This window comes from Leptonychotes weddellii, chromosome 9 (genome assembly GCF_054177405.1).
Source record: "Leptonychotes weddellii isolate Sample4059 chromosome 9, ASM5417740v2, whole genome shotgun sequence".
NCBI lineage: Eukaryota > Metazoa > Chordata > Mammalia > Carnivora > Phocidae > Leptonychotes > Leptonychotes weddellii.
This window is the reverse complement of record NC_138377.1, coordinates 99,041,040-99,051,305: the sequence shown is the minus strand read 5'-3', so window position 1 is coordinate 99,051,305 and position 10,266 is coordinate 99,041,040. Positions and strand designations below refer to the sequence as shown.

General features: G+C 34.6%; 1 protein-coding gene across 11 annotated transcripts in view; it reads left to right on the top strand.

The window, feature by feature from the left end:
* Window positions 1–10,266, top strand: part of MYO9A (myosin IXA) — a 271,185-nt gene that overhangs the window by 174,953 nt on the left and 85,966 nt on the right. For all 11 annotated transcript variants that reach the window (XM_081831336.1, XM_081831342.1, XM_081831337.1 and 8 more), the window contains one exon: window positions 6,905–7,017. In XM_081831336.1, the coding sequence (XP_081687462.1) occupies window positions 6,905–7,017 (113 nt within the window). The remainder of the gene's footprint in view (window positions 1–6,904; window positions 7,018–10,266) is intronic.

The window sequence follows — 10,266 nt, the reverse complement described above, 5'->3', positions numbered from 1 at the left end:
TTTAAAGATTTTATTTATTTATTTGAGACAGAGAGAATGAGAGAGAGAGAGCACATGAGAGGGGGGAGGGTCAGAGGGAGAAGCAGGCTCCCTGCCGAGCAGGGAGCCCGATGCGGGACTCGATCCAGGGACTCCAGGATCATGACCTGAGCCGAAAGCAGTCGCTTAACCAACTGAGCCACCCAGGCGCCCTTAAATTATTCTCTAAAGTATACATAAATTTTTCATTTGTGGAAGAACTTAGCATTTGTAATTGCTGTTTTGTTCCTGAGAGTTTTCTTTGTTACAAACCTTAGTCCTTTTGGTGGTAGAATTCTTCCTCACTGAAAACTCTTAATGAGATGAACCGGAAGTTGGGTTTTCTGCTTGGAGCATTCCGCCCCTTTAAGGGTTCTAGCTGGTAGCCTCTGCTTGTGATTCTGTTCACCTGCTTGACGGTCACTGCATGCCAGTAGTTGTAGAGCACTCTGCCTCCCTGCACAGTGTATATAGTCTCTTCTCCAGCTTTCTCGCTGTCCTTCTGTTTCATCACTAGCTATTTTAGGAACAGGTGGTGGTGTTTGTTTCTGGTGGACACTTGCATGAAGAAGCTTTGCTTTCTAGAATATGCTGGTAGATACTTATTGGGGATGGGGGTGGAAAGGGTAGGAACAGTTTAAAGTGTGTTTCTGTTCATTTATCTTGAAAATTTGCCATGTTCTAATGTTCTCTGATATTGTAAAGATAAAGACTAATTGTTTGTAAATGGGATCTACTGAGTTCTCAAAAATTCAAATACCTCAGGATTTTAAATACGCTTGATTTTCTAGGCACATGGATTTTTAAAAACTTGATTTTTTTTTTTCCCCCTGGACAAAGTGATCCTGTCACTCTGACATTTGCTAAAAAGAGTGTTATTCAATCTTGGAAGAAGCCATCTGACCTTTTCAGTTGTGAAATAACTGATCTAATGGAATAAAGACAGTTATAAAAGAATTACCTGAAGAGGATTTGATAAGCATTACCTCTTGAATTCATCAGTCATTAATTAGTTGTTACCTGCTAGGAGGAGTAGAGACAAGAGTAGTAGTTTACTTCCTTATGACTTTGGTGGTGTTTTTTTTTTAACTTTCTGCCTTTAATTCTGCCATTTGAATAACTTTAATCTCCAGATGCTGTTCTCACTCAGTTCTTCTATCCACTCTGTTGGCTTTTATCCAAGAAGAATGACATGTTCTGCCATGTAATATTTTTAAGGTGCTTTTCATATAGTTTTTTAGTCTCTCAGTATTCTAGATGGTAAGTGAGTTAGTCACATCATTTCTTTTCCTTATTAGTAGAATTGGTATAGGTAACATTATAGTTTCCTCTGTCATCCCTAGATAGAAAGCAATCATCTCTTATGGGCATGACTCCCAAGTAGCTCTGCAGAATTTGTCTTCTTTATCTCCAGTATGATAAATTTCTCATTTTATCCCCCAAACTGCTGTCACTTCTTATATTCCTGTTTCTGTTTGTTATTATCTGAAATATTCTCCAATCCTTATCTGTGTTGAATTTTCCTTCTCTCCACTGCTCACTCCACAAAAAAATGCCAGAAAAACCTGTTGATTGAGGAAGGCTAAGTTTTTTAGCTTATTTTACAGTAAAGGGAAATCTACCTTGGCTAGGTCTTAGGAATTTCTCAGAAAGGGGAAACCAGGAGAGGATGTTTATAGAATTTTATTTTATTTAAATTATTATTTTTTAAAGATTTTATTTATTTATTTGACAGAGAGAGAGACAGCGAGGGAGGGGACACAAGCAGGGAGCAGGAGAGGGAGAAGCAGGCTTCCTGCTGAGCAGAGAGCCCAACGTGGGGCTTGATCCCAGGACCCCGGGATCATGATCTGAGCCGAAGGCAGACACGTAACGACTGAGCCACCCAGGCGCCCCTGTTTATAGAATTTTAGAACCTGAGCTGGTGATTTTGAGATGGTTCTTGCAAATTGGAAATCTGGTTGATATTGAACAGAGTTTATGACATACAAGGTTTGGATTGGCACTTCCAGTGCAGCAGCTATACTGTTGAATACGTTTAGTATTTATCTATCTATTTATTATTAATTAATTAATTTCTTTTTAAAAGATTTTATTTATTTATTTGAGAGAGAGGGAGAGGGAGAGAGACAAGCAGACTCCCTGCTGAGCAGGGAGCCCAATGTAGAGATTGAACCCAGGACCCTGAGATCATGACCTGAGCTGAAGTCAGATCCTTAACCGACAGAGCCACCCAAGTGCCCCTACACTTAATATTTATATGTGTATTTTATTCTCCCCCAAAAAGTTAGGGACAGTTCATAGCATCACAACTCTCTGCTCTTTAAAGATTTGGTAGAATTTCCCTGTGAAACCATCTGGGATTTTTTTGTGTGTGTGTGGCATAATTCCTTGATAATTAACTGTATTTCTTCTAGAGAAATTGGTCTTGTAAGCTTTCTATCTAATGGAGTCAATTTTGATAATTTTTTCTTACGAAATTACTCATTTCATCTAACTTTTCAGATTTATTTGCAAAGAAGTCTGGAAATTAGTCTCATGATTTTTTAAAAATTCTGTTTCAATGGTTATTTCCCTTCTGTCATTTCATATTTTGTAGATTTGTGTTCTTCCCTTTTTTTCTTTAAGTTAGCTAGTCACTTGTCTTTGTTGTTACTATTTTCCAAAATAATAAGATTATGATTTATTTATTATGCCTAGTTTCCCCCACCCCCATTCTCCACTGAATTCTGCTTTTACCTTTATTATTTATTTCCTTATTTTTAAAAAATTTACTGTCTTATTTTTCTACCTTAATTTTAAGTGGAATTTAATTCATTTATTTATTTTTATTAATGCAGGTTTTTAAGGCTGTGAATTTTCTTCTGATCACTACTTCAGATATATCTTGTTTATTGTAATGTGTATTAAGTTTTTAATTATTTTTTAGAAAATCTGTAATTTCAGTTTATATTATTTTTTACCCAAAACCTGTTCAATAAAAATCTTTTCGTTTTCAGAGGAAGAACATTTCTATTTTTTAAAAAAACTTTTTTAACTTCTAGTTTTACTGTGTTGTGATTAAAGAGTATTTATAATGATTTATAATGATCAAATTTCCTGACTCTTTTCTTTGTCAGTTAATATGTGGTCAGTTTTTGAGAAAGTACCATGTGTATTTTTTAAGTAGGGTGTATTCTATATTCAGAATGTAAAATTTCAGTATATAACCATAATCTCTTTCTTACTGATTATGTTGTCTTCTGTATCTTTACTATTTTTTGTACATTTGATCTGTCTTATATAGAGAATGTTGTGTTAAAGTTTCCTCTTATTCATTCTGAATTGTGACTATTAAAAAGTGTCCTTTGTTACATTCAGTGCTTTTTCTTGAATTCTACTTAAATCAATTAATCACAGTCTGTGTTTTCTTAATTATTTCCATTTGCCTGGAATACTTTTTCTCATCCTTTAATTTTTAGCCTTTCTGGATCCTTATGTTTTAGATGTGTGTTTTGTATGCAGCATAGTTGGTTCCTACTTTGTGAGCCAAATTAAAAAAAATTTTTGCCTTATAGATAAGTTAAATCTATTCCTATTTATTTATTTATTTATTTATTTATTTTTTAAAGATTTTATTTATTTATTTGAGAGAGAGAGTGAGAGAGAGAAAGAGCACAAGACGGGGGAGGGTCAGAGGGAGAAGCAGACTCCCCGCCGAGCAGGGAGCCCGACGCGGGACTCGATCCCGGGACTCCAGGATCATGACCTGAGCCTAAGGCAGTCGCTTAACCAACTGAGCCACCCAGGCGCCCAAATCTATTCCTATTTATTGATATAACTGATAGATGCAGTCTCAATTATCTTTCTTACAATTTTGTTATTATTTGTTATGTTAAATTTGCTGTGTTTATGTTACTTTTTTGCTGTTTTACTTTTTAAAATTTCTTTTGATATGGGGGGTTTCTTTTTCTGTTGGTTTGTATATGACTTTTAAAAATGCCTTAATTTACTGTATTTTAGTTTAACCAACTATTCTCAAGTTAGTCATTTATAATAATATTTTTTAATTCTCACTTATTTTGGCACAACTGTTGATGAATTATTCTTGTCTCTACTTTTCCTCTCCTGTTTTTTAGGATTTTATTTATGTTTTGTCAGAACATACAATTTTACATATTCTTCTACATATTCTTATATATATAAATTCTGGTTTCGCCTTATGTTTGAAACACTTTCATGGATTACAGTTTTAAATATTGTGTCCCATTATTTTGTTTTTCTTGTTTAGGGACTCCTATTACATAAGTAAGTTTTTTTTCTTTTCCTGTCTTCCATCTCAGCCACCTTCTCTCTCTTTTCTTTATACCACTTTCTATTCTTTATTATCTTCCTGCCTTTGTTTAGCCCCTTTAAATCTGCATTTGCATTTTTTCTCCCTTGGGCATCTTCTAAATTATTCTTCACTAAATTGTTATTTCTTTCCTGAGTTCATTCAACTCCCTTCATTGTTTCCTGGTTTTTATTGAGGTGAGGGGGCTCGTTTCTATTTTTAATTTTTGAATTTCTGCTTCAGTGTGGTGTTTCATATATATGAGGTTTTTCATTTTTTATTTATAGTTTTCTGCTTCATGCTTGGTTTCTGTATGTTTGATGGGAGATGGGTTAATCATCTAAGTTGTTTTGGTTCTAATTTTCTTTGTTTTCTTATTGTAGCTTGTGTAGATTTTATTTGTCTTAATTTATTCATGTTGTGCATTAGGGATAGTTTATAGGTAACTTGATTTCAAGATCTTCCTCTTCTGTCAATGTAAAAAAGAAAAGTTTCTTTGCAGGCAGCCTGTTTGGAGTCTGTTAGTTTTGTGTGTGTGTGTGTGTATGTGTGTGTTGGAGGCAGTGTTGTGTCCTCCATTTTTTGCTTCTGTTTTGCCTTGCTAGATTCTAAATTTTCCCCTTCTGCTTCTTCCTCACTACTCAGTCTCCAAAAGGCACCCCTTCTTTCCTTTTTACATTCATTTTCCTCAGAATCAGTGCCTTTAAAAATATGTCACCTTGAATCACATGCAATTTTAAGTCCTTTCCCTTTAGTTAGTTCTCTAATCTAGTGCTTAATATTTGTGTCAGTTTTGAGTCACTATAGATGGATTGACTTTTTCTCCTCCTTGTCAGTCATATATTGTTATTTCTTTGCATGCCTAGTTATTTATTATCAGAAGCCTGACATTGTAAATTTTGTCTTGTTGGGTGCTGGATACTTTTGTATTTGATTAATATTCTTGAGACTGTTTTGTTCCAGTAATATTTCAGAGCTTGGTTCTGGAAGCAATTTGTTCCTAAGCAGTTAGGTCTTCCTTTTAATATTTGTTACTCTCATTGTATTGAATACTGGAAATTTTCTAAGAGAGTAGATTTCAGGTGCTCTCACCACCAAAAAAAAAAGAAGAAGAAAGAAAGAAATAATGGGAAGAGATGATATGTTAATCAGTCTTCAGTAATCATTTTAATATTTATATGTAAATCAAATCATTTTGTACACTTTATATACAATTTTTATTAAATAAAACTAAGATTTGTTAGGTCCAAACAGAGCAGTTGTTCACCTAGGACTTATTTTTGACTATCACTTATTCTTGACTGTTGAGGCAAGATCCTGCTATATACTTCACCCAGTACCCTGGGAATCATAAAGTTACATATTCTGACTCTTGGGCACAGGCACTGTTACTGGCTTTTTGTAAGTGCTGGGCACTGTTACCTTTAATCCTTTCAGGTGGTCCTTTGCCTGGTGTTGGGTAGTTGTCTGACATAGAAGTGTCGATTAGTACTCAGCTAAATACCCTCTGAAGATCTCCAGAGCTCTTTTTTTGTGCATCTCTTTCCTCTTCAGTAACCCCCCCCCCCCCCGCCGCCGCCCCTTTCTTTTGGTCTTTAGTCTCTCTGGACTTTCAACCTCATATGTTTAACTCAGAGAGTCTGCCAGGGCTCACCTGAAACCTCCTCTCTGTGTCACAGTCTGGAAACTGTCTCAAGGCACTAAGCTGGGGCAGATGAAGAACTCACTTCCTTTGTTTCCCATCTCTCAAGGATAACTGTCCATCATCTTGATAAAGGCTGGTTTTTACTATTTTGTCTGGGTTTTTGTTTTGTTTTTGGTTTTGGTTGTTTCAGGCAAGAAGATAAAACAGGTCCCTGTTGTAGCAGACTAAAAGGCTAATGAAAAGATATTATAATTATAGAAAAATGAAATATTAGGAAAGGATTTGAATAGGTAACAAGAAATTTTTTCTTCTGAATGAGATTTTCTTTTAAAGGGGCACATTGTAAATAAATGGAACAAGAATTGCCATTTGAAATTCAGGTCCCAGTTTGATAAAGCCATGTTAAGTTGTTTAGTTTAGAATAGTAGTGGTGATAATGATCTTAATTGTTTGGTCCTTTGGTTTTTAATTTTCCTTTCTTAAATCCTTGACTAGGTATAATAAGAATCTACAGTAGCAAGTTAGGCCATAAAAGTAATTATTACTTGTAGGGACACATAAAAGGAGGCATGAAAGGCTATATTTAGTATTCTAGATTTATCAGATCCTGGATCTTTTGTCTGTATCTTTAGTTGGCTTTGACTTTTTTCTTACCTTTCCACTTGATATTGTTAAGTTGTCAGAAAACAGGAACTGGTAGGTCCTATTCAGCATTTCATTGACCCAAGTTCTCTTTACTTCAGATCATTCTAGGAAGGTAATAAAGTTTTTAGTAGGTTCTTTTATTTCAATGAATGGCTGAACAATATGAATGTATTTTTATATATTTTTAATAGATGTAATTCTCAATTCTATAACTTGAGTTTTAATTACAGTGTTATGATATAGTTACTTGGTTTTAAAGTCTTTCATATATGTAATTATTACAGACATCACAGCGATTTTCTTCAGTTGATGAAGAAACAAAGCTTCATAAGACTATGTCTCAAGGAGAGATTACAAAATTGGCAGTGAGGCAGAAGGCTTCAGATTCGGACATAAGGTATAATTTGAGATTTATCTATTTTTCAACAGATATTAAGTACCTGCTGTATGACAGGCACATGATAATTCAGATTTACATGACGAGCTTTATCTTTCTATATGTTTAGCAGTGTGATTTGGGTGAAGTCTAAATCATTATGTCACTTGTGGTTTTTTGTTTTAAGAGAAAGGAGATTAAATCAGATGAGAGTGAAAATATTTCCCAGCTTTGGATTTGGATTCTGTTCTGAGTTAAGTGTTTTACAAATGGAACTGGAAAAAAGACTTTCAGGAAATAATTCTGTTCCCTTGAAGACATTATATGACGTTATTTGTCAAGTAAATATCTTTGTCTCTTATTGTGTTATATAAGGCAATTGAACCCTCACTGAACACTTGAAGATTACATTGAAATCTTTCTGGTTCTTAATTCTATTTAAGGCCATTTCCTCAATGTCTGTAGTGGCATAATCCATGATAATGCAAATCCAGACCGGATTATGCTAGAGATTAAATTTTGGGAAAAAGATAACCATAGTAGAAAGGCATATATGGCTGGAGATAGCAGATTAAATATATAAATTTAATTTCTACTTCTTCCTCCAAAATTGCTAAAATGACAAAACTTATGCAGGCCAAACAACAACAAACAATAAAACAACTGGAGACAACAATAATAAAACTATTATTCAAAAAGTAAATAGACAAATTTTAAATTGTCTCAGTAGATAGAAGAAAGCTGAATCCTAAACCAACTGGGTAAACCTTAGTAGATAGAAGAAAGCTGAATCCTAAACCAACTGGGTAAACCTGGGTAAAGTATCTGGCTGACTGATCTTCCCCAATCCTAGCAGAAACCTGGAGATTTATTCTCTGGAAAGGATAAAATAGAAGATCTCTGTTCTTGGAGGTTCTCAGATACATTTGAGGACATGGGTACATATTTGGAATAAGGAGATTTAATGAATGTTTACATACTGAATGTTAAGATTCCCCTAATTTTTTCTTCCACTCAGTTTCCACATTTCACATTTTCCTAAGCAGATGGTTCAAAAAGTCTTTGGGTCTTTTGTACAGCTCTCAAGGGAAGACCTAGAGATATTGGTACCAGGGGTTCTCCCTACAAAATGGACTAGTCAGATAATCATACAAGGAAAACCAGTTTGGAAGCTCCACCAATGCATACTAGAACTTTCAAACAGTGTGTTGTTTTGTTTTTTAACCCTACTTTTTGCCACATTTGAAGAAACACTTTATATCAAAGAAACTAAAATTAATGGATATAATACAACTTGGAAGAAATAAACTATGTAGTGTAAAGAAAACTTCCAGACAGACAAATGAAACTAATCAACAGACCTTCTGCATAAATATAACTGCATGAAAGAGAAACATTCATTATAAAAAGAGCCTTTGAAAATTAAAATTAAAATTAAAAATATGATAGCATAAAGAAACAACTAGAATAGTTGGAAAGAAAGTTGAGGACATATCTTAGAAGGTTGAGCAAAAAGACAAAGAGATGGAGGAGACAAGAAAAGATATGAAAAGATAAAAAATTGATTTAGGTAGTATAGAATTTTAACAATATTTGTTCTTCCAGTCCATGTGAATGAAATGTCTTTCCATTTCTTTGTGACATCTTCAGTCTTTTTTGTAAGTTTTTTTATAGTTTCACCTCTTTGATTAGGTTTATTCCTAGGTAGCTTATTGTTTTGGGTGCAACTGGAAATGGGATTGATTTCTTAATTTCTCTTTCTGCTGCTTCATTACTGGGGTATAGAAATGCAACAGATTTCTGTACATTGGTTTTGTATCCTTTGACTTTACTGAATTTGTTAGTTCTATCTGAGAGAAGATACTTACAAATGACATATCTGATGAAGGGTTAGTATCCAAAATATATAAAGAACTTATAAAACTCAACACAAAAAATGAATAATCCAATTGAAAAATGGGCAGGAGACATGAATAGACATTTTTCCAAAGAAGACATACAGATGGCCAACAGACACAAGAAAAGATGCTCAACATCACTCATTACCAGGGAAATATAAATCAAGCTACAGTGAGGTATCATCTCACACCAGACAGAATGTCTAAAATCAACAACATAGGAAACAACAGGTATTAGTGAGGATGTAGAGAAGGGGGAATCCTCTTACATTGTTAGTGGGAATGGAAACTGGTGGAACCACTCTGAAAAACAGTATGGAGGTTCCTCAAAAAGTTAAAAATAGAACTACCCTATGACCCAGCAAGTGCAGTACTGGGTATTTACCCAAAGCATACAAAAATACTGATTTGAAGGGATACATACACCTTGATGTTAATAGCAGCATTATCTACAATAGCCAAATTATGGAAGCAGCCCAAGTGTCCATTGATAAAGAAGATGGTATATATACACAATGGAATATTATTCAGCCATCAAAAAGAATGAAATCCTCCCATTTGCAATGACATGGATGAAGCTAGAAAATACTGTGCATTATAATAAGCAAAATAAGTCCGAGAAAGACAAATGCAATATGATTTCACTCATATGTTGAATTTAAGAAAGAAAACAAGTGAGTGAGCAAAGGGGAGAAAGAGAGAGAGATAAACTAAGAAACAGACTCTTAATTATAGAGAACAAACTGATGGGTACCAGAGGGGAGGTGGGTAGGAGAATGGGTGAAATAAGTGATAGGGATGAAGGAGTGCACATGTGATGAGCAACAGGTGTTGTATGGAAGCACTGAATCACTATTCTTGTACACCTGAAACTAATATTACACTGTATGTTAACTGGAATTTGTTTATTTTTTTAATTTAATTTAATTATGTTATGTTAGTTACCATACAGTACATCATTAGTTTTTGATGTAATATTCCAGGATTCATTGCTTTCATATAACATCCAGTGCTCCATGCAATACGGGCCCTCCTCAGTACCCATCACCGGGCTAACCCATCCCTCCAGCCCCGCCTTAAAACCCTCAGTTTGTTTCTTGGAGTCCATAGTCTCTCATGGTTCATCTCCCCCTCTGATTCCCCCCGTTCATTTTTCCCTTCTTTCTCCTAATGTCCTCCATGCTATTCCTTATGTTCCACAAATAAGTGAAACCATATGGTAATTGACTTTCTCAGCTTATTTCACTTAGCATAATCTCCTCCAGTCCCATCCATGTTGATGTAAAAGTTGGGTATTCATCCTTTCTGATGGCTGAGTAATATTCCATTGTATATGTGGACCACATCTTCTTTTTTTTTTTCCCTTTTTTTT